General features: G+C 43.2%; 3 protein-coding genes across 5 annotated transcripts in view; all 3 read right to left on the bottom strand.

Moving 5' to 3' along the window:
- Nucleotides 1–10,289, bottom strand: part of PSMD1 (proteasome 26S subunit, non-ATPase 1) — a 153,923-nt gene extending 143,634 nt beyond the window's left edge. The window contains exons 1-8 of one of the 2 annotated variants that reach the window (XM_042457377.1): nt 10,133–10,289; nt 6,770–6,813; nt 4,893–4,966; nt 4,485–4,654; nt 3,478–3,683; nt 2,690–2,833; nt 896–1,122; nt 120–183 (exon numbers count right to left, since the gene is read on the bottom strand). In XM_042457377.1, the coding sequence (XP_042313311.1) occupies nt 120–183; nt 896–1,122; nt 2,690–2,833; nt 3,478–3,683; nt 4,485–4,654; nt 4,893–4,966; nt 6,770–6,813; nt 10,133–10,148 (945 nt within the window). In that variant the 5' untranslated portion in view covers nt 10,149–10,289. The remainder of the gene's footprint in view (nt 1–119; nt 184–895; nt 1,123–2,689; nt 2,834–3,477; nt 3,684–4,484; nt 4,655–4,892; nt 4,967–6,769; nt 6,814–10,132) is intronic. The other variant, XM_042457376.1, reaches the window with a different exon arrangement.
- Nucleotides 1–24,886, bottom strand: part of ARMC9 (armadillo repeat containing 9) — a 1,183,007-nt gene that overhangs the window by 325,575 nt on the left and 832,546 nt on the right. The gene's annotated exons all lie outside the window — the stretch shown is intronic.
- On the bottom strand, nt 12,471–21,387 carry C3H2orf72 (chromosome 3 C2orf72 homolog). 2 transcript variants are annotated; one of them, XM_042457406.1, is made up of 3 exons: nt 20,374–21,387; nt 18,567–18,683; nt 12,471–12,802 (listed from the first exon to the last, which is right to left on the bottom strand). In XM_042457406.1, the coding sequence occupies exons 1-3, from the start codon at nt 21,362–21,364 to the stop codon at nt 12,798–12,800; spliced, it is 1,113 nt and encodes a 370-aa protein (XP_042313340.1). In that variant the 5' UTR covers nt 21,365–21,387; the 3' UTR covers nt 12,471–12,797. The 2 variants fall into 2 exon arrangements, with proteins under 2 accessions (XP_042313340.1, XP_042313339.1); XM_042457405.1 differs by lacking the exon at nt 12,471–12,802 and adding an exon at nt 15,602–16,209 and having other exon boundaries at nt 20,374–21,385.

The raw sequence follows: 24,886 nt of genomic DNA, 5'->3' as shown, positions 1-24,886 counted from the left end.
GGAGGGCATCAACTTGGCTTTGGGGAAAACAATTAACACTATGCTCCAAGGTTATAATAAATCTCATGGTAAGAGGCAATGCTGCATACAAAGAGGAGGTTTTTGATAATGGTACTTACAGTTTGGACAGATTTTGCTGCAGCAACAGGACTACTTGCTTTTTCCTCTGTCTCCATAGTGTCACTGAAAAATAAACAAATCATCCCTAGCTTGTATCATCATTTATGACAAGACTATATCCAGACATTTATGTCACTAACAGCTTGAGGGTCATCCAAGAAGATTAATGGATTTTAAACTTCTATGTGCATTTTGCTGGTGTTCTGTACATTGGTCTTAATATACTGAAGTCACTTTGAATCCCATTGTTGAGGAATAGGTGGGATAGAAATGAATAAAATCAACACTAATATCTATTTCCCATGGTCATTGAAAACCACTGTTCTACCAATCAGCATTTCTTACTATCAGGCCAAGTGGTGATTAAAGTATCCTCCACATATTCCCATGGGATGTTGAATTTAAAGAAACTTTATCTAGTTATTCTGTGGACTAAAGAAAGACAAACTGAACCGTGACTCTCCTGCTGGGTCATCTGAGACACAACCAAGCCATATTGTTACAATGATTTGAGGATTTCTCTCCCTTCCTGTAATTCTATATGGGAAATATTGGGAAGTCCAGCAAAACTCTCAGTTCTTTCACAAAACAGTAACCCTCAAGGACTTTAATAGTGGAGGCCGATTGTGATAATTCAACTGATATGACTTTGCAAATGCACCCACTATGTCGGCAGTATTAGCATGGACAGTACAAGGCAATCCAAACTGCAACGTAGCTCTTTATAATGCTTATATTTCAAGGCATAAGTCACTTCTTATACTGGCTGCCTTACCCTTCCTTCTCTGACCCAGGGACAGTCCCTGCATTTGTTGACCCAGGGACAGATGCTATAGGGGTGCCAACAGTGCGTAGGTTCTGAATCACAGAAGAGAGGAATTGTTGGCTGGCACTTTCATACAAATCAAAACAGATCTGGTATGCCATGAGAAGGTTGTCCTCCTTCACTAGCTTCTCCAAGATGTCACTAACAGCTTGAGGGTCATCCAAGAAGATGAGGCACTATAGGAAAGAGAAAAAGAAATCTTAAAAAATCATAAGGTATTTCAGCTTGGAAGAAGGAGATTCAGAAGGCTTAACAAAAAGAGTGGCTGGAATTCTGGTATTTTATGCACACGTGTGCATGTGGTTGTACTTTTTTGTCTTATGACTGTAATGTCTTCATTCAAGTCACAGTTGTATAAGTGAAGTTTCACAAGTGTAACAATTCCACTTGCAGTTAAGCATTCTTGGATTGTGTCCAACTTCAACAGGACCCTCACTGGACCATCTGATTCACTGAGAATGCAGAAACAGCCACTGAGCATCCCTTACTGCAAAGCACTGCACATTTGCAACTGCTTGCACCGTGCTGATATTCAGCAGATGGATAGTCTACTAAAACCATCTGTTAATTGGGTGAGGGTAGATTTACACCAATGCTACTCAAACCTGGAGTCCCTAGACCAGCCCCATTCCTTGGTCATTTCCTAGGGATGGGGGTGGGACCAAATAACTGTAGCAAATGGGAACAAATATAGTTCCAATACCTGGCACACAGAAAAAATAGTTCTCCACATCAGATAACCTGAGAAGTTACATAAACAGGATGTTGGCTCTCAGCCACCTCGCCTTTCTGCATAATGGTTCCTATAAAAGTTATGGGCACTAAAAGGAAATCTTCCACATACTGAACTCATCAAATGGAAGATAGGATACTGGTCCAGCATATTTATACTGTGTCCTTCCTCAAAACTTCTCAGAACCATGTATATGCAGGTCTTATCATTTTTATTTTTACCAAAGGTCTGTGAGACAGGTTTGATAAAGAGGCTTTGTGGCTGAACAGAAACTGAATTCACTATCTCATATACCACACTGGCGCCTCCTAAGGTCCCACTGGTTAGGAGTGAAGAAAGTAACAACACCAAAAAGTGGTCACAACAGCTAGTGCTGCACTCTAGCGATAATTCCACCTCAGTTACTTCAGTATAAACACCGATTCCTCCTTAATCTGAGGCAAGGAGCACATAGAGAAATTTTGGCAAAGTTCTAGGATGGGCATGCTAGAATTCAGCGGGCAACACCGTCTGACTTTCTGTTCCTCTGGAGCAATATAATTGCACCATCATTGTCGCCATTTTGGAAACTAGAAGTGATTATGTATCAACTTAGGGTGATCTCTTGGGCTGTTTAGGGGCGGGGAGCCCCCTAGAATAACAACCAGTGACCACATAATGGATTTTTACATTGAAAATGTTTTTGCCCCCTAAATTTGGAGTGTGCCAGGGCTTTTAGGGGTTCAGTGACGGTCACAAGGGCCTCATATGGCCCACAAGTTGTACAATTCCCATCTCTTTTCTAAGGCTTATCCCAATTATTTACAATTCTTTAAATTACCTTTTCTTCCCCCACACGAGGATCTCTACTGATCTGTAACATTTTTATCACACTCTTCCTCCAAGGTGTGCCATCTTCTGGCTGATACTATTCCCAGCCCACATTCTCCCTCCCGTTGCCCCAGAGTCTGTTTGTCATGCTGACTGCAAGCCTATGTGCACCTGCACCATTAAAACTCCCACCATAGTACCTGGCACACATTGATGAAGTCAGGTTTTTCTAGGTTCATGTAGATTTTAACCAGAACTCTCAGCACCTGGTTGCGAAACTGTTTATTCTGCATCAAAGACATGCAGAGCTTTAGGCTGTAGGCCAGCATTCCAGGAACATCATTCTGTGAAATAAAAATATATAGCCTTCAATTATTCTTGTCCAATATTCAATTATTTATTAGTATCTAAAAGTCCAGTCTCCTGTCTCTTGGTGGTAAGAAAATTGATTAAAAGCACATCCCATCAAGCTGTCTTGCAGTATACCACCACTTCCAAAACAAATTGACTGGATGAACACACCATTCTCCATGCAAGATAAGTAAAATTCTGAGAAGTGGTGTCCCATAGGCTCGAAGAGTAAAAACTATGAGGCAAGAATGCCACAGTTCAAGCTTTATTTCTGCCCAAAAGTGGAATACAACCATCACTAGCTGGTCTGTAAAGAATAAGACTTTCTTCATTTCACCTCATTTATCTAATCTGCAGTGTTATCTTAACCTCATTCATCGACTTTACCATGATAAGCATATCATCACTTTCTATCAAGGGTAACAAGAAAGCACCACTGCTTTCTCTAACTTTTATGTTGGCTTCTAGCCTGGAGGTTTCCACACACCATCACTATGAAAGAAGGGTGAGATGTACAAACTAAGAAGAATTATATAAATTTCCTGATATATTTAAGTCAGCAAATTGCCATTTCTTGCTTCTAATTTGATAAACGCTCTGTGTATGCATCAAAATCACACTATGTGCCTTTGCCTACCGATTCCAAAATGGTTTTCTCAAAGATATCTAGCCTGCGTGTCTCCAAGGCAATCCCAATGGCTTGTTTGTACTTGTGATCATCTAAACAGCGCTGGAACATCTTGTTGACAATCCCTTCCAGCCGTGGGTCAACGGCCTTCCTCGCTCCCTCAACAAGGTCAGCATTTTCGACGCACTGCTTGGTGTAATGGTCGATGCACTTTGCTGGGAAAAGGAAAACATGCACCTCATTGCAAGCGTCAAGGCACAGTGTCATCATGTTGATATATCTTTGGTGTGGAATACTGGCATATCTGTCTAATCACACTTACAACTGAAATTATGTTCTGAAAACATTTATTTCACAAAATTAATGATTCATTTAGCAATGCTATAGAATCAGTACAAGATCTATTCTCATCTGAACCACATAGTTTTTAAAAACATGACTCAAAGATTATAAACGTGGATGTTAAGAAACTAAGTTCCTATCATATGCCAAATTGTGTGTACAGTATAGCTCTGATACTGGCTCCAAAAGGTGGATTTCTGGCAATCTCATCTTTCAGTATTTAAAAACACACCAACTCTCAACCCCTCAAAAAACTGTCAGCAAAATAAAAGACACTGCACTGTTTTTTCTAACAATGTTATCTACACCTTTCTCATGTTCTTCAGAGTAGTGCACCTCTAGCCATCAATTTCCAGACATGCCTTTTACTCTCTAAGCAGAAATATGTATTTTCTTGCCCTGGATAAAGCTAGAACTAAAGTACTGGACTTAGATTTAAAATGCAAACCTGCTCAAGAAAAATGAGCAAATTTACACTTAGAATAGAAATATTTTGTGATCTTCAGAAATTATGCATCAAAACACCTGCTCAACCCCCATGATATCTGAATGGCAAAGCACCAAATCTGGGTACTTTGTGAGACATTTCACCCAGAATATTTATTGACCTTTGCTAAAAAATAAGGGGGGGTGGCATACCAGAACCCTCTTCAGTGGACAATGTGCAGCCTTACCAATGATAGTTTCCACATATTCGGAATTGTCAGTGACATTGAAGAGGTTGCCTGCTCCAAGGGCATAATTCAGAGACTCTTCAAATGCACCAAGGTGATAAAACACCTTTGAAGCCACCAAAGCCGCAAATTCACGACTCCGGAAGCCAACATCTTCATACAAGATTTCACTACAGAAAAAGCAAGGAAGAAAGACTCAGGTAAATCCTGCTCCACAAAGTTTCACATTTCAACCCAATTAGCATCTGGTTGGTGAGGGATCTGCAGGTCCCAAACAATAAAAAACATCACTTCCAGAAATACGGAGCTATGCATTTTCTATTAACCAAGATGTAGCACCACGACATTTTTGCCCCTGTGCTGTACACCGGGCTAGCCTACTCTCGTGTATAAAGTGTTGTCTCTTACATTTTGTCCACTGACTCAGAGATCTCTGCCCAGAAATCATTGACAACAGCATTCAGTTTGTGAAGAGCAAATTCCTGAAAAAACAATGAAAACCAGTCAGAGGAGTACAGAACTATGTGAAATGGTTAAAATCAATGAGTATCTCTAGCTTGAACTCCAAATCACTGTATTCTGTCATGTATTTACTTAGAGTAGGGATTGGGAGAGCAGAGAATGTATAATAATAACACATTTGATTTCTTTGACCTCCTCCTTCCATCTGCCCCCCTTAAAACCTCCCCTATTTTAAAAGTTTTCAGATGAAGAAGTATCCCATGATGTTATGCATCAAAACACCTTCTCAGTTGACACCCAAAACTGGCTCATATCACAAGTGCCCACTTCTGCCTAAAATAACTACCATCAGCAGGTTACTCAATAATGGGAAGAAGCAAGAAACTATCTAGATCAGTGGTGGCGAACCTATGGCACAGGTGCCAGAGGAGGCACTCAGAGCCCTCTCTGTGGGCACATGCGCCGTCACCTCAGTACAAAGTTCGCCAGAGTTAGTACCTAAAAAGCCAGAGGAATGTGGCACTTTGCAATAAATAAGTGGGTTTTGGGTTGCAGTTTGGGCACTTGGTCTGTAAAAGGTTCACCATCACTGATATAGATCCAGGGTGGGGAATGTAAGACCCTCCACACTTTGTTGAATTGCAACTCCAATTATCCTTAGCTAGTACAGCCAACTGTGAGGGGTGATAGGAGCAATGGTTCAGCCACATATGGAGGGCTACAGGCTCCCCATCACTGATCTAAACATAGAGACCATTAAAAACATAAGGCAAGCTGTGCTAGAAGTTGTTGGGCAGTTGTGAGGGCATACAACTGCCATTCCATGCCTCTTTCCTACTTAGAGAAAAACTACCACACTTTCTTCTCCCAAATAGTAAATTAAGTGTGGCTGATTATGCAAACCTGATAGGGCCCAGAATTCTTCCTCCTTTTTCATTTGACTTACTTGCTCATCAAAGGCAAGAGTTATTCTCTTCTTGTTTTTCAGCCTAGCAAAGTTTTCTCAACGCAGTGTTGGGACCATTTGGTCTACAACTTCCATCAACCCCATTTAGCATGGCCAACAATGCAAGACAGCTAAAGCTGTACTTAAAAATATCTGGCTTGTTCCCATCATTGCTTTAAAATTTAAAAATTCACTCCAGAGCCCACCAGTATTTCTCTTGCCTTGGTTACAGATTCTCTTCTAAGCCTGACATTATATTTTACCTGACCTCATTCTGTACTATGTACTATGCAGAAATCCCTATGCGGTACATATCAACTATTTGCAATATTTAATAAGCGGTCAGTGCAATGCATGTAACTGAAATTAGCTGCATTACTCAGAACCTGAAAAGAAAGCAATCAAATCTGTTTTTTGACATTAGCTCTTAAGAAACAAGTCGACTTCAGAGCCTAGAACTCTTTCACCTGAACGTTGGTTATAATTTTTGCATTTTCTCCCCATCTTTCCCAGGATGGTAATTGTATAGAACCACCATATACGTTCATATCAAACTAATTCTCTGCTATTGTTTTTGGGAAACAGTTAAGTAATACAGTCGGCCCTCCATATTCATGGACTATTTGTCCACAGCTTGAAAGTATTATACATACATATATAAATTCCAAAAAGCAAAGCGTCATTTTGCTATTGTATATAAGGGACACCATTTTACTCCCTATTGTATATAATGGGACTTGAGCATCCATGGATTTTGGTATCCACAGGGCGATCCTGGAATCAAACCCCAGTGGATACTAAAGGCCCACTATAAAGAATCATTAGAGGCCTTGAATATCTATTGTTCCTAAGTCAAAACAAAAGTGTACAAGCTTACCTTGAGTTCTGGCTCTTCCTCATCCAGGAGTGAAATAATTCCAGCTACAATACAAAACCATCACAAAAATTAGAGCATAAAATAATTAGCCTGGCCACAGAACAGTCACAATAAAAAGAAAAAATGTGGTTATGAAATGTGTGTACAAATTCTGATTTTAAAATATGATTGGATAATAACTCTATCAGACAAATGTAGTTAGCTCTAACTTTTAGTATGGCCCCTGACTCTGTCAAGAACTCTTGCAGAAGTAAGACTGTGAATCTATGCATATTTACTTGGGGGTAAATCCCACTGAACAGTAGTGAAAATTCAACTATGAGTCTAAGAAACAATAAAAAATGACTCAAAGCTATTATTTATATCTGACAATCTGTCACTTATTTTAGAGCAATAATCCACCAATAGCAGAATGCAAAGGCTGCATGGATGGATCATAGACTATTACTGGTGGCTGCTTCTTAGTGTAAAAGGTTAAAGCAAGGGTGGGAACCCTGCATCCTACCAGATGTTGGTGGACAGTAAGACCCAGCAGCACAGTCAATGGTGAAGAATGCTGGGAGCTGTAGTTCAGCAACATCTGGAAGGTTTATGATTCCCAACCCTGGACAGTAGAAATTTCCCTTGCAAAAGAATTGTAAACAGATTATCTCAGTAAAAAAATTACTGCAGGTGGTTAAGAAATATAATGAAAGTTGTGCTCTTTCATTCTTTTTCGGGCAGCAGCCACTAGCGCCAATGTGTGCAGCTGCACCGTCTGCCAATAAATGTTATGGGTCACCAAAGTGGAGGCATCTGTTCAGGTCATTAAAAAAAAGATTATGGATCTTAGAGCCTGCTTTTGTATGACGCAGATCACATAAAACACAGAGCCACACAAGAGCCAGGTTCTGACTGCTGGGAATGCTAACTGTTTCTTGTAAGAACTAGCAGAAGAGACAGGAACGGGCAGGAGGCAAAGGCACAGGAGAGCAGGACCCTTTCGCCCATTTCCTGCACCCACTGTTTCTATTTACTTCCTTTCAGCTTGAAGTATAATCTCACTGCAGTACTATACTCATTCGCCTGGGATTAAGTTCCCCTGAAAGTACAAGCTGAGTTTCCCTTATTTGAAAGGCTTAGGACCAGAAGTGTTTTGTATTTTGAAATATTTGCCTTGACATAGTGAGATATCTTGCAGCTGGAACCCAAATCCGACATGAAATGCATTTTTGTTTTGTTTACACTTCATGCACATAGCCAGAAGGTAACTTTATACACAGTGTTTTTAATAATTTTGTGCATAAAACAAAGTTTGTGAAGCAAAAGTGTCACTATCTCGGCCACCCATAAGTCCACAAAGCTGGACTGTAAATTAAACAAGTCCCTAGTCCCAATTGCTCCAGCTGCTCTTTCACCAAAGCCCTCCAGCCACAGGAAAACCATGAGTCCGAATGGCTCTTTGAGCCACCCGAACCTCACTCTGGGACCCTAAGGATGCCTTCTGAACTCTCCAAAGTCAGATCCCAGATTGCAATATGGCTACACTTCAGGCCACATATGCGACACTTTAGACAGGATCTGAGAAATAGTCTGCATTCAGCCCCAATTCTTTTATTCGCTTCTCGTATTCAACTCTATTTTCTTTTTCTTTTCTTTTTTTAACTGTTACTTAAGACTCTTCCTCAGAATTGGAATTCTATAAACTGCAGTCCCTCAGCAATGGACTGAAAAGGAACAAGGATTCAGCAAGGCCTTTGACAGGGTTTCCCATGACATTCTTGCAAACAAGCTTGTAAAATGTGGACTAGACAAGGTAACTGTTACATGGATTTGTAATTGGTTGACCGGCCGAACCCAAAGGATGGTCAGCAATGGCTCCTTTTCATCCTGGAGAGAAGTGACCAGTGGGGTCCCACAGGGCTCTGTCCTGGGCCCAGGGCTATTCAACATCTTTATCAGTGACCTGGATGACAGAATTGGGAGCATACTTATCAAATTTGCAGATGACACCAAATTAGGGGGAATAGCTAATACCCCAGAGGACAGGATCAAGATTCAAAATGACCTGAATAGACTAGAAAGCTGGGCCAAAGCTAACAAAATGAAATTCAACACAGAGAAATGTAAGGTATTGCACTTAGGGCGGAAAAATAAAATGCACAAATATAGGATGGGAGACACATTGCTGAATGTGAAAGGGATCTGGGAGTCCAGGTAGACCACAAGTTGAACATGAGTGAACAGTGCAATGTGGCAGCTAACAAGGCCAATGTGATTTTAGGCTGCATCTATAGAAGTATAGGCCCCATACAGACAGGCCAAAATAAAGCTGCTTCACTTTGGAGGTATGCTGTTTAAATGATGCATACATCCTAAGAGTCTGGAAGCTGTGCCAAAGCTGCATTCTAGTCCTCTTAAGATGCATGTGTCATTTAATCAGCATACCTCCAAAGTGACCTGAAGCAGATTTATTTTGGCCTGTCTGTATGGGGCCATAGTGTCTAGATCAAGGGAAGTCATTGTGCCACTCTATTCTGCTTTGGTCAGGCCCCACCTGGAATATTGGGTCCAGTTCTGGGCCCCACAATTAAAAAAGGACATTGAGAAACTGGAACGTGTCCAGAGGAGAGCGACTAAAATGGTGCAAGGTCTGGAAACCTTGCCCTATGAGGAACAACTCAGGGAGCTGGGGATGTTTAGCCTGGAGAAGAGAAGGTTGAGAGGTGATATGATAGCCCTGTTTAAATACTTGAAGGAAAGTCATATTGAGAAGGGAGCAAGCTTGTTTTCTGCTGCTCCAGAGAACAGGAACCAGAACAATGGATGCAAGCTCCAGGAAAAGAGATTCCAGCTCAACATTAGGAAGAACTTCCTGACAGTAAGGGCTGTTCGACAGTGGAATGCACTCCTTCCTCTGAGATTCTGGTGGAGTCTCCTTCCTTGGAGGCTGTCTTTAAACAGGGGCTGGATGGCCATCTGCTGGGGATGCTGTGATTGAGAGTTCCTGCATGGCAGAAGAAGGGGGTTGGGCTGCATGGCCCTTGGGGATGCTTCCAACTCTTATGATCCTAAACACACTGCAGGATAATGGGCCTTGTAGTCCTTGAACCTGCGGCAGAATTCAGAGAGACAATGGTCCAAAGCCCACTGCATAAATCATCCCATTTGAGGAGGCTGTCAATACTGGGAGCTGTAGTTTCTTGTGGCCCCAGAGCTCTCTGGCAGAGAAGGCTCACTGTCTCAGAGCAAAAACTACAGTTCCCAGCATTCCCTAGGACTGCGCCAGGGCAGCCAAAGCGGCCTGAAAGCGGGTGATTTCCGCGGCGTGTCTCTGGAAGGGCCTGCGGAGGGAGAGGAGGAGAAAAGGGACACTGGGCTCACCGGCGGAGGTGATCATGGCGGCGCGGGTCGGGCCTCCCTCGGAGAAGCAAACGGCCGGGTCCCAAGGAAGCCTTCGCCAGGAGCCGCTCTCCGCGGGCACTCAATGACCAAGCTGATTTGCCGCTTCCGGAACGCTCACCCGGAAGTGACGCATTAAAGCCCCGCCCGCGACGGTCCGCCCTTCTAGGCCCCCTCCTTCGCCGTCGCCTCAGCAACCGGCTCCGGGGCTGTCTAACGCAAACGCCTGCAGGGCCTCAGCGCTAGGGATGCTGGGAACTGTGGTCTTGTGAGACAGTTGCGTTGCAGTTGATGTTGTTGGTGTAAACATTGTACTCATTGTATTAATATGGATTAATTGCATTAATGAATACAATGGATCGTAATAAACCGTACTGCAATTGTAATAAATGGCATTCGTTGCATTTTAGATTACTCATTTTAAATTAATATTACTTTAATAATATATGGATATTATTATATTGTATTATTATATATTATGTATTTCATATATATATTATTTTATTATATGTTAATATTTATTTTACTATTAAAATATTAAACAGTTTTAATACTAAAACAGTAATATTAAATATTAATACAATGATGATAATAATAATATATTGATATTTTAATATATTGATATTAAGTGTTGTATTAATTTTATTTTAATAATATATTAATGTTATAATATTATTATATATTGTGTATTATATATATTATTTTATTATATTCTATATTAATATTTATTTGAATATTATATTTAATATTAAATTATTAAACACTGTTTTAATAATAAGAGTAATTTTAAATATTAATACAGGAATAATAATAATGTATTAATGTTTTAATATTATATTAAAACGAATCGTTATATTAATATTATTTTAATAACATATTAATATTATTATATTTTATATTAATATTTATTTAATATTATATTTAATATAAAAACATTAGTTTTAATAATAAAAACAGTAATATTAAAATATTAACACAATGATAAATAACAACAACAACAACATTGTATTAATGTTTTAATATTACTGTTTTTTACTATTGTAAGCTGCCCTGAGCCCCAGTTTTGGGGCGGAAAGTGGGATATAATTAAATATAACAACAAATATGATAATAATAATTTAGCCTTCTCTGTAAGAGTTTGGTTCCGCCATAATAAACTACAATTCCCAGGATTCCCTAGTACTGAGCCAGAGCAGTTAAAGTGGTCTGAAACCGGATTGTTTCTGCAGTGGGTTTTGGACCGACATCTCCATTCTGTGGAATCCTGGGAATTGTAGAACAGGGCTCTGGTGCTGCAACAAACTACAGTTCCCAGAATTCCAGAGCATGGAGCCCTGGCAGTTAAAAGCGGTGTCAAACTGGATTATTTCTGCAGTAAGGATGCAGCCTTGAAGAGAGTCGGGGGTGCGGCTGTTGTTGTTGTGTGTGATTTTTGCCTTTTGGCGACCCTAGCTGACAACAGCCTTCTGTGGAGATGCATTTGAAGAATGGCCTCATGTTCACAGAATTTGTTCGTTTTTGACTTTTCTTATGGAGACCCGCCTGGGTGAGAGACCTATCGCATGGCTTTCGTGGCAAGATTTCTCCAGAGGGGGGTTGCCATTGCCATCCTCTGAGGCTGAGAGAGTGTGACTTGCCCAAGGCCAAGTTTACTCCCTCGGGGCGTATTGTGGTCTCCTTGCTTGGAGGTCTTTAAACCAGCTGGATGTCCATCTTTTGGGTATGCTTTGATTGTGAGTTCCTGCATGGCAGAAGGGGGCTTGGACTGGATGAGCCTAGAGTTCTCTTCCAAGTCTCTCTCTCTCTGTGTTTGTGTGTGTAGCATGCTTAATGATACCACCAGATGCATGGAATTATAGAGTTGGAAGAGATCATTCACCATTTTAGTCGCCCTCCTCTGGAGACGCTCCAGTTTCTCAATGTCCTTTTTGAATTCTGCGGCCCAGAACTGGACACAGTATTCCAGGTGGGGCCTGACCAGAGCAGAATAGAGTGGTACTATTACTTCCCTTGATCAGTATACACTATCCTTCTATTGATGCAACCTAAAATCACATTAGCCTTGTTAGCTGCTGCATCGCAATGTTGACTCATGTTCAACTTGTGATCTACTTGGACTCCAAGATCCCTTTCACACATAAAAGTTTCATTCAGCCAGGTGTCCCCCATAATCTGTGCATTTCATTTTTCTGCCCTAAGTGCAGTACCTTACATTTCTCTGTGTTGAATTTCATTTTGTTAGCTTTGGCCCAGTTTTCTAGTCTAAACAGGTCATCCTGAAATCTACCTGGAAGCCAAGATGATCAAACTGAGACTGTCATTTGATCACATCACAAGAAGACATGATTTATTAGAAAAGACAATAGTGCTAGGAAAGGTGGAGGGCAGGAGAAAGAGAGGACAGTATTCGAGATGTATAGACTCAATTCAGGAGGTCACAGGTCTGAAATTGCAGGATCTAAGTCCAAGAAGAGCAATGGAGGACAGGGTCTTCTGGAGATGTTTCATCCACAGGGTTACCATGAATTGGAGTTTACTTGAGGGCAGTTAACAACAAATGAGTTCTTATGGGTGAAGGAAGAAAATAAGAATAATTGACACTAATGCACAAAGTGAAGAATGCTTCAGAGTCCAGAGAGACAGCCTGCTATCCTGCAGACAAGTAAAAAGAGAAGAAAACAATAGTTAACAATGGTTAATGATTATCCCAAACAATGTTGGATACTATAGCTAGTTTGTAATAAAAGCAAACATTACACAATGCCATTAACCTTCCATGGAAAAGTAAACTGCTGTCCATGGCATGGTCCAGATTCCTATGGGGTTTATCTGAAATAGAGTTGTCAGGTTAATAATAACCCCAGTCCTGAGAGTTCAGGGCCAAAACCTACAAAGAAGGAATGACAATTTTAGGCTGCATCAATAGAAGGATAGTGTTTGATCAAGGGAAGTAATAGTGCCTTTCTATTCTGCTTTGGTCAGGCCCATCTGGAATATTGTGTCCAGTTCTGGGCACCACAATTCAGAAAGGACATTGAGAAACTGGACCGTGTCCAAAGGAGGGCGACTAAAATGGTGAAGGGTCTGGAAACCATGTCCTATGAGGAACAACTTAGGGAACTGGGGATGTTCAGCCTGGAGAAAAGAAGGTTAAGAGATGATATGATAGCCCTGTTTAAATACTTGAAGGGATGTCATATTGAGGAGGGAACAAGCTTGTTTTCTGCTGCTCCAGAGACTAGGACCCGGAACAATGGATGTATGCTACAGGAAAAGAGATTCCAGCTCAACATTAGGAGGAACATCTTGATAGTAAGGGCTGTTCAACAGTGGAACACACTCCCTCAATGGAGAGTGGTGGAGTCTCCTTCCTTGGAGGTCTTTAAGCAGAGGCTGGATGGCCATCTGCCAATGGGGATGCTTTGACTGAGAGTTCCTGCATGGCAGAAGGGGGTTGGACTGGGTGGCCCTTGTGGAGAGCCAGTGTTGTGTAGTGGTTTGAGTGTAGACAACAATATTATTAAAACAGGCAGTTCAAAATGGTTTGAAATACACTTAACATCTGAAGTTCCAAATGGGAAGTGCAGCCAGTTGAAGTTATTTTCTTCCAAAGAAGAAATAAACGTTCTTCCAGAGCTCAAGACAAAAGATAAAAGATTTCCTATAGCGATTTGGACTTTATATGAGCACTGAAAATTTGTCTAAACAACTCCATTTTCTGGGCCTGCAGGAAAAGTATGGCTGTCCACCCACTTCTTTCCACGTTTGTCACAGCATAAAAAGAAAAACAGAGAAGACGAGAGAAAGAACCTAACAGAATCTTTAAGACTGGTTTATTTCAGCATGGGCATTTTGTGAATGAGAGGCAGTGTGGTGTAGTGGTTTGAGCATTCGACTATGACTCTGGTGAACAGAGTTCAAATCCCGCCCTGTTAAAACGCTTTTGATGATGTTGCGCAGTGTGTGAGGCCACACATCAACGTTTGGCACCAGATTCTCCACCTTTGTGACCGTAGTCAGCAGCTTGTGAGCTGGAGAAACACCTCTCCTTTCTCAATGAGCAAAGAGACACCGTAAACCTCTCTCAGATGAGGCTTTTGTTCTTAGAAGAAGTTCCACTGTGTACAACAGTATATACATCGACACCATCCACCATCCACACTAGTAGCAACCCACTCTGAGTTAAATGCTCGTCACTACTCTAGCCAAGGCTCCGTGGGGCCTACTAGGCCTTGCCTCTCTGGTCTCACAAAGGACCCAGCCTCCCTCCTGAGTGACAGCATTCTACAGGACTTCACAGCACTTGCTGAATATCTTTTTATGTCACTTCTTGTTTAAATGCCTAATAATTATGGCTCACAGAAATCCTTTAATGCCTGATTACTATCAAAACCCACATTGTACATTTTCCTTGTGACTCTATATCCCAACATGCCCAACTATGGAAACCCACTGGGTGAATTTGAGTAAGTCACACACTCTCAGTCTCAGTGTATGGCAATGGCAAATCCTCTCAGAACAAATCTTGCCAAGAAAACCCTGTGGCAGAGCTGCCTTAGGGTCACCATAAGCCGAAAACATCTTGAAGGCACACAACAATAATGAATTCTGTGGATATCAGGCCACTTTTTCAAATGCATCTCCAGCATTAACCCCATCAGTGCATCTGAAGAAATGGATTGTTATTAACAAACGCTCAGGCAGAGATAAATCAGTTAATCTTAAAGGTGGTATTGAAATCCTCCTTCTTTTCTCATCCACTTCGTGTCTTTATGTGTCTATCTGTCCTGTATTTATGTGCATTTACACATACATTCCTGTCCACTTAATGGTGACCCCATGAATGCCATAAGATTTGCTGACCTGCAATTTCCACTGTTCCTTGTCAATGGCTATGCTGTCTGGCTCAGCTGGAGGTTACAATCCAATGATATCTGAGAGGCCACATCCACCTCTATGTTAAATAATCAAGGCTGTATCTGCACTGCAGAAATAATGCAGTTTGACACCACTTTAACTGCCATGGCTCAATGATATGGAATTCTGGGATGTGCAGTTTTGTGAGATAGTTATACTTCTCTACCAGAAAGCGCTGGTGCCCAAACAAACAGGATTCCATAGGATGGAGCCATGACCGTCAGAGCAGTGTCAAACTGTATTATTTCTGCAGTGCGGATGCAGCCCAAGATGGAAAGTGATCCTGAAACAATGGACCTATAAATAAGAGGATTCCACAGGACTATACACTGGAGACTGCTGTGATAAAATAACACACTTTAGGCTTTAAGGGCATTGACTGCAGAGGGTGCACAATGTACTACAAGTGCAGAAAAAGGGCAAGAAAGAGGTGAGCAACACATGCTCAGCTTGCAAAAGGTGGTCCTATGAGGTAACAGTTCACAAATCCAGTTTGAATCTGAAAAGGTGACAAACCAGGAAAGTGTTTTTTCTCTCTCTTTAATGTCCTTTCTTTTCTCTCAAGTGCAGGGACGCAGCCTAAGGATATTTCCCATCCTTATTGCACATCTCAAGGCAAGGATTCCTGAAGAAGACAGACAACTTCAGAAAATAATTAAAGAAATTAAACAGGGATAAGTCACATTTGGCAAAAGGCTACTGCAGAATATAATTCCAGTGAAAACAAATGTACCACTTCAAATGCTGTGCTCCAGGTTTAAAGGGCACTCCAGTGTGTTTCCTGATGCCAAGAAGATGCCCATTGTTACTGGAATGAAAGCAGGAATGAGCTAATTTTTGCTTTCTGAAAGTGCAAGAATTTTCCTTGCATTGTAAAAAGAAGGCTTCCACAATCAAATTTAGAGAAAGCAGAAGAACTGACAGATGGGCATCAATGTTCTCTTTCTCAAGAGCATATCAGGAGGTTCTGACCCTTAGATCCTGTTATTTTCAGAAGCAAAGGAAGGTCTTTTAATCCCAGCACAGCAGCAAGTGGTTCAACCAAGATCCTAAGTGCCTGCCTCGCCACAGGCTTCTTCATGGTTCCCATTGAGTGCCATGTTAAGTCAATGCCAGTCCTTCGTCTTGATCTTGGGGGGTATCTATGTTGGGGTAAAAAAAGAAATGTCAGTTTAGGACAACTCTGTTAGAAATAGAGCTTGGAAGAAATGACGTTTTTGGAATGCAGTTTCTAATAGGAGAACTTGCTGCCAAGAAGGTAGCATTAACTTCACAGTTTTAAGCAACATAAGGACTAGAAACTTTATGAACTTAAAAAAAAGATTAGCCAAGACAGGGTGACCAGATGTCCTCATCACAAAGGAGGACAGGGCACCACAAAATGTAGAACGTTAAAAAAATGAAGTAAATTCAGCCCTCCATATTTGCAGCTTTGACTATTTGCAGATTTGATTGTTTTCTCTAGGAATCTCTAGGCCCTTCGGTGTGATTCTATGTCAACTTCCACAAAAACTCACACAGAAGGACCTAGAGATTCCTACAGAGAACACTCCTCTAGGGATCTGTAGGTCCTCCAGCTCAATTCTGTGCTCATCTTCTGGCAGACGTTGACCACGGACTTGTCCTGGAGGACAGAGAGACTTCTAGAGAGATGTTCTTACACATTTTAAAAAATGTTTTCTTTATTTGTGGTTTTTCCACTTTCAGAGGGGTCCTGTGCCCCAACCCCAGCGAATGTGGAGGGTCCGCTGTACATGACAAAACAAAAGACAAAAACAGCAATACAAATATAAATTCAGGCTTCTTAGCCGTGCCAAAAATGGAGAACATTTTGGAAATTCCTCTTGGACAGAAGGGTGAAATGTAGGACATGTCCTGGAAAAGGAAAACATCTGGCCACCCTGAATCAAGATCAAGTATCCAAGTGCAGCAGATGAAGACCTGACCCAGGAGTGTTGCTATGATTAGAATTCAGAGACATAGCCATGTTAGTCTGGAAAATCAGTAGCAAAGGGGTCTTGTAGTACCTTTGAGACTCACTATGCGAATGAGTATGTAGCATAAGTTTTCATAGACTTGGTCTACTGCATCTGAGGAGGTAGGCCTAAATCTCCAAAAGCTTGTTCTACAACTCCTTTTGCACAGTCAGTCTCAAAGGTGCTAGAAGAACCTTTTGCATCCTATTCAACTACTAACCAGGCCTGACCCAGTTTGTGTTGTTTGTTGTTGTGTGCCTCCAAGTCATTTCTGATTTACGGAGACCCTAAGGCGACTCTATCATGAGGTTTTCCTGGCAAGATAGACCCATGGAAGTTAAAGTGACATCAAACTGCGTTATATTATTATTATTATTAATAATAATAATAATAATAATAGAACCTACACACAGTAAAATAATATTGGAAAAATGTCTTTTACAGTGTTGCACATACAATATGTAATAAATCACATTAATTATCCATTCTTAATTACCGTATCTGAATTTTATTCATAGTAAACCATTTAATATTAACTAAACCAATAATTAAAAAAACACATGAAATTATTATTGATATCTTCCTTCTTATTACTATCTTCTTTTCAACATATATTGTTCGTAACATATACTACCCACTAAAGTATAACACTATTAATTTATCCATCCCCAGACCCCATTATCTTCATATTACTCTACCCTCCAAAACAGTAACTCTTCCTGTGGAGGTAAACCGCCTTCCTCTTTTACTAAAACCTTTTGGACAAATATTTTCCATATGGCTTCAAAATCATTCCTCTTAATTATTCCTTTTTTAAAACCTTGATTCCACATCTTAACTTTTCATTAATTGCCATTTGCCATATTTCTTTAAACCAGTTTTGTATTTGTAGATCTCAGTGATCTTTCCTCCTTCTTTCCCTCCCCCTATAATTAGTCTTGCTGCTATTAATTTAAGTTGTAATTAAGTCCTTCACAGCCTACGTGTAGTTCATGTTATCATATATAGACAATAATGCTGTCTTTGGGCATATTTCTAACTCCATTTCTGTTATCTCTTTAAATACTAATTGCCAAATGTTCCTTATAGATCTGCAGCCACACCACAGAGGAAGATAAGTACCACTTGCTTGGCATCTCCTCCAACACAGCCTTGAAAGACTGCATTGTTTCTGCAGATGCAGCCAGGGAAGGCTAGGTTTCTCACAAAGCTACACAACTGCTTCCGCAGAGGAACTTGGTTTCTGCCTTCCGGTAATTTCTACGTATGGCGACCCTAAGGAGACCCTATCCTGGGGTTTTCTTGGCAAGGTTTGTTCAGAGGAGGTTTGCTATTGCCTAACCCTGAGGCTGAGACAGTGTGACTTTGCCCAAGGTGGCAAACCCCCAGTGGGTTTAATGGCTAAGCAGAGAATTGAACCCAGGTCTCCAGAGTTGTAGTCCAGCACTCAAACCACTACACCACACTGTCTCTCTGACCCTGTTTGTGTCTTCAGGCTGTTTAGGCTTCCCTGCAGCACTTACCTTCATTAAACTTGCTTTCATCTGTACCCAAATGTCCTTTTCTTTGCTGCCTCCTTCTGCCCCACGGAAGACACTTTAAGAAGAGAGGGAGTCTCTGCTTCTTGGGTTCCTCCTCACCTTTGAAAAGGGAAAAGAAAGAAAAGAATCAGATACAGTATATGCTTGACACAAAGCTGATAGCAGAGAGGTTGCTGCTGTTGTTGTTGTTGTTGTGTGTCTTCAAATTGTTTGTGACCCATGGTGGCTCTAAGGTGAGCCAAGTGCAGGAGTTTCGAGGCAAGATTTGTTCCCGACAGAGCGCCATCCAGCCTGTCTGAAAACCTCCTCTACACTCATCCTTCCATGTTTGCGGATTTCATTATTTGATTATTCCCTGATTGTATTCATATCTTCTCTCTAGGAATATCTAGGTCTTGTAACGCAACTCTGTGCTCAACTTGAACCAAAACTTGCCTAGATTGCTAGAGAGAGCTCTCTCCTTGGCATTTGTGGCGCAATGCAATGGTCAAGGCCTGGCAGATGCTGACCGCAGAGTTGCCCTGGAGGACCTAGAGGCGACTTAGGCCTCATTCCCACTACCTTTTAAACCGGATTGTGATTCGGTTTAAATAATAAATAATACAATGTGTATTTCTATTTCCCTGCCTCTCCCGGGGGATGGAGGCCGGATTACAGCCTTGTGTAAAAAGACAAGTACAAGCACAACAACAAAGTGCATAAAGAATTGGCCATTAAAAACAAGGTTTGAACTGGTTTAATTGATCCTGGTTCCCATGTAATCCAAAGAGGAGGCCGTGCTCTCGACCCATTTAACCCGTGTCTTTGTGGCCCTGATATCTTCCACTTCTTTTTTGATACATTGATTCCACGCAAGTGTGAAGCCCAAGTGGATTGGAATCGATTTGGATTTCCCCTTCGGCCGTCTGGATCCGACCCATTTTGAATCGCTTCCTTCATGAATAGGAGCCACAAGTGGGTTATTTTGAGGTGATGAGAGGAGAGAAAGTGTGATTGGGGCAAATGGAGTGGGACCCATGATCCAATGTCAAAGCCATCCATTGATTTGGATCAGAGACTGATTTATCTGTGAGTGGGATTGAGGCCTTAGAGGCACACAACAACAACAACAACAACAACAACAACAATCTTTGTGTGCCATCCTAAATCAAGAGAGAGATTGTGGTCAAGAATCCCAAAGAAGACGGAGAGATGGAAATCTCTTTCAGGTGTATTGAATTAATACGGAGTTAATATCTATGTATCTGCATAGAAGTATATAAAGAGTAAAAGGGAAAAAGGAAAAGGGAGGTCCGCCAATGTCATGTTTAGGCTGTCGGATAGTAAGCGCATGGCTGATCTAGGCAGAAGGGAGTGGAGAGGCCTGAGATGTATAGCTATGGATAGATAGGGCTGTGAGAAGGCCATGAAAGCCAGCATCTGTGGGAAGGAGGCAGAGGAGGAGAGGCAGGGAAGAAGGCAGGCTTTGAGTGTAGGTTTCCCTGTTGTCTTTAGTGGAGACTGTCCTGGTCTCAAGGCAAAGTGTGTTGCACTTGTGTTAATGAAGAATACACGGAAAGAAAAGCCTCAGCCGAAAGAGAGGCCGCAGGAGGAGGAGGAGGCGCTGTCTCCGGCGGGGATGAAGGCCTGGCGATGGCCGCCAGGAGGACTCCGCTCCCCCTCCTTCTCTTCTCTAGTCTGCGGGGCTCCTTCGGCCGCGCAGCCTTCCAGCCGGGCTCCCCGGAGCCCTGGCCCCCGGCGCTTAAAGGGGCCCGAAGCGCCTTCCCTCGGCGGCGGCGGCGGTGCTGACCTTTAGGGGCTGCCTGGCTCCGGCGGAGGAGGAGGGCGGCCCGGAGGGCGCTGCAGGCGGCGGCCCGGACCTCTCGGGCCCCGGCGCCGGGCCTGTGGAGGGCGGCCTGGAGGGTCTGGGGCGGCCTGCCGGGGCCCAGCGTCCTCCGGAGGAGACGCTCCAGGTGGCAGCGGGCCTCCTCCGCTCGCTCCCGCTCCCGGGGCTCCTTCTCCGGCTGCAGCAGCAGGGCCACCCCGACCAGGGCCAGGGCCAGGGCCGGGGGGCGAGGCAGGCGGAGGCCCAGGTCCAGCAGCATCTCCCGCAGCAGGCGCCGCTCCCGGGGCTCCAGCAGCGAAGGCGCCCCCGCCAGCACCAGCACCAGCCCCGGAGGAAGGGCCCCGGGCAGCGGAAGGGGCCCCGGGCAGCAGCCCAGCCGCACCCGCACCTCCCGCCGGAGGAGGCACGGCGGACCCCCGTGGCGGCCCCGCGGCTCTGCCTCCGCCGGCTTCTCCTCCTCCTCTCCCTTCCCTTCCTCCTCCTGGTGCTGCTGCTCCTCCTGATCGGGGCCGAAGAGTTCCCTGGCGAAGGCCTGGAGCCCGGCCTTGGTGCCCGAGGGCCCCTGACCCACCAGCAGCACCCGCCCGGGGCCCCCCGCCAGACCCAGCAGCCCCGACAACTCCGCCATCGGCACGGAAAGAGCCCCAGCAGCCCTTGCCCTCGCCCTGCCCCCGAGAGAGAGAGAGAGAGCCAGCCTCCCTCCCCCGGAGCTTCTCAGGACAAGGGCCGCCAAAGCCTGGCTGGCCTCGCCTTCGCTGAGGCCCAGCCTCTTCTGGGGGGCTTTGGGGCTAGGAGGCTGCCTTCTGGAGGAGCTTAGCCCTGAGGCTATGGAAGGGAGGAAGGCCTCTGGAACCCGGGCCCAGAGCCCCCTCCTCCTCCTCCTCCTCCCAGAGGCCTTTGCAACTGATGCTCCTCCAAAGGAACAGGGCTGGGGCTCCAAGCTCTTCCTCTCCATTGCTGGGCCTAGAACCCTGCCAACCTCACCCACAAAACACACAAAGCCTGGCATTGGCCTTTCTTGACCGATCAGCTGCTCCCAGGGCTTTGTTGCTCATTGGCACACCGACACACAACCAACCCTTGCCTTCCCTGCACAAAAAGCCACAAAGTTAGCAAGACTGGGACTTCCTTTGGCTAATGTTTGCTGGGCATCGCAATCCCCAACCCCAGGAAAGATGTGCTCCGCAGAACAATCCTGCCTTTGAGCCTGCCTTCCGCGTTGAACTTGGCTTTGCTTCCAGAGGGACTTTAGTCAACACTGACTAAGCCAAAGGGAACCACACACACAAGGCATACACTTTGGTCTTTATTGACCTTCACGGTTATGCCAACCCTCCTAGAAAAAGATCCATTCTGGGTAGCCATGTTGACAATGCAGCCAAAGACAACAAAATGCAAAGTCCACAAGCAGTGATACTTTCCAAAACATAAAATACAAGATGCCAGCTTCCCTGGCTTCTTCATCAGGCAAAGACCTTAAAAAGCAGACGGGGGAAAATGGGGGTGATTTTAGGTGCTGTACAGGTAAAATCAATTTGACAGGTTGACCTATGCAGCATCTATTTCCCCCTCCCCAGATGCAACATAGAGACTGAGGAATTTGGTGTTACTAAGGTTGCATCCACACTGGAGAAATAATCCAGTTTGAGACCACTTTGACTGCCATGGCTCAATGCTATGGAATGCTGGGAATTGTAGTCGGTTGTGGCACCAGAGTTTTGCTTCACATTGAGCCATGGCAGTCAAAGCGGTCTCAAACCGGATTATTTCTCCAGTGTGGATGGGCTCTAAGAAAGGAGCAGTTAGCTTTGCAAGCAAAGGCAAGAACACCTGGATCTCAAAAGAGATGTTACTTTGTGTTGTTAATTGGAAGTTCAACTTAGGACAAAGACTCTATCATCACCATTTTCCTCCTGTATGATTTTTAGCATCTTTGCCTGGTGAAGCATCAAACATTAGCATAAATGCATTTCGTGAAGTGGAGCTGGACCAATCAAGCTATCAGCGCTTGTGGATGCTGCTGTATTTAACCCTCTCAGAGTTTTCTTGGGCAGATTTTGTCAGAGGAGGCTTGCCTTTCACTTCTTTAAATTAACTTTTTTTTGGGGGGGGGGGGACTGTTTGTTCCCATGGGAATTTTGAAATTATTTGCATCTACGAGTGTCTTTCTGAGGGAAAGAGGATGCCTGCATGAAGAACCATTTTAAACATGGCCCCTTGGTTGGAACATGACTGCTTCAGTCACTAGAATGGTCAGAATCATCAAGTACTGTTCACTAAACCTTCCAATATGTGCCTTGTTGATCTTGCTAATATTGACTTGGGCAAGAGGACAAGGTCTACCTTCCCTGTTGCTACAAAGCCTTGAGCAAAACTACCTCCAAAAAAGACCACGTTGGATAATTACCATGAAGCTGCATTTTGGGTTGTCGAGAAGAGGAATCCACACAACCTCCTGACTGTCTCTGGGCGGTGATAGGAGAAATCCAGATGGTATGGATTCCTTCTCTCATCAACCCAGGGAAGAAATTTGGCACTTCTGAGAGGAAACCATTCCAAATGGACGCAGGCACATGTACTCAAAGTATGCACACAATACTTCCTGATCCAAGCAATGGCTTCCTGGTCACAGAAACCCCCATAGAAGAGTGGCAAAGTTCATGCTCCTTGCTGGAAGCCAGCTGCTGAAAACTACACTCATCTTCAGTGACTGGCAATTGTTATATATGTGGCAATAACTGGTTCTTTGTTTTAGGACTGATTGGTTTTGGGATTCTGGTCAAAGTCCAAAAAATGAAATAAACTAATGCTACCAAGCTCTGCTGATAACAGACAAAAAACACCCAGCCCTTGGAAATGCCCAGGAATACCTCAGTCGGCAGAGCAGGCTTTCCTGGATGTGACTTCTATAACAGAAAAGTTGGTACCAGAGCAGAAACAACGCGGGAAGAGTAAGACATTTCCTATATAATGACAAAAGGAACAAGAAGTCAACGTATTTCAGCAAACTTTTATTATTCAGAAGCAATGGTAAACTCCCTCTGAAGAAACATGACAGTAAAACCCTATTATAGATTTGCCTTAGGATTGCCGTAAATCAGAAACAATAGCACAAGTGAAATGAAACAACCAGGTCTGGCAAGCCTTGCTCAAGTAAACAATCTATTTTGAACTTTGTTGTTGCTGTTGTTGTGTGCCTTCAAGTAATTTCTGACTTATGACAACACTAAAGCAACCCTATCACAGAGTTCTCTTGGCAAGTTCCTTCAGAATGTCTGCTATCCCCATCCTCTGAGGCTGAGAGAATGTGACTTGCCCAAGGTCACCCACTGGGACTCATGGCCAACCAGGGAATTGAACCTTGGTCTCCAGAGTCATAGCTCAACACTTAAACCATTACACTAAGCTTGAACCTTCTAGGGATCGCTTGAAAGGTTCTTCCAACATGCACTGAGGTGTGACATTATATTTCATCACTCTGCTTTTCTTTTGAATTTCATTTTGGTAGATCAATTTCCCCCTAAACATCCTGAGTGTAGTTGCTGAGGCAGACTCCTCTGCTCTCCCCTTTTCTGTTTCACGGTTTGTGCTCGGCTCAAATAAGCAATTCTGGAGGCAGGTGCTGTTTAACTTGTCTTTTTCAGGCAGACCAAATGTCAACCAACACCACAAAATGCAGGCCATTCAAGCCTAGAAGATTACAAAATAAAAGCTAAGAACATTACATTCATTTCACATGGTTCACTTACACCTATGCTAAATGTACCATATTTTCTGATGTACTCAGCTGCATTTTTCTGGTGTTCAAATCCCTTGACTTGCAATATAATTACAGATCTCCAAGCAAGACAAATATTTAAAATTGTACTTTACTAGAAACAAACCCTTGACTGAATCTGCATTTATTCTTTTCATCTGTCCATTGTGCTAAAATTAAGAGGGGAAAACGCCTTTCAACATTTACATTGTGTCCTCAAGTAGCCCATTGTCTGACAGGATGGAGTTTGACCTGCTGCACACAAGTATTGGATGATTCTTCAAACATTTCACTGCAAATCAAAAACTGGAGCATCACCACAACTGCATTTCTCAGTCCTTTTCCAATACGATTCTGAAACTGGCTTCCAAGAGTTGTCTACGTGTTTAGTACAGGTCCACAACTGTATAGTATCAACATGGTGTTAGGTGGGTGATGCTGCCTAACTTTGGCCATGTGACATCTGAGGAAATGCATTAATACTTACACATTGTGGTGAGAGGATGGATCTTTCTCAGAAGACCAAGGTGCTGGTTTTCCTCCCCTGCTCTATCTTAGCAGAAAGGGAACACAAAGCTATGTTTCCATCTGTATATGTCACAACAGAGTATGGCTCTGAATTTAGTTGCCCTAGCAGACAATCTCTTTACTCTCAATTACTCCCTTTCCTAGTAAGAGCTGTCCCCTTGTAAGAACTGCCTGAGTACATGTCCTGCACTG

This window comes from Sceloporus undulatus, chromosome 3 (genome assembly GCF_019175285.1).
Source record: "Sceloporus undulatus isolate JIND9_A2432 ecotype Alabama chromosome 3, SceUnd_v1.1, whole genome shotgun sequence".
Classification (NCBI taxonomy): Eukaryota; Metazoa; Chordata; class Lepidosauria; order Squamata; family Phrynosomatidae; genus Sceloporus; species Sceloporus undulatus.
This window is presented reverse-complemented; position numbering and strand designations above follow the sequence as displayed.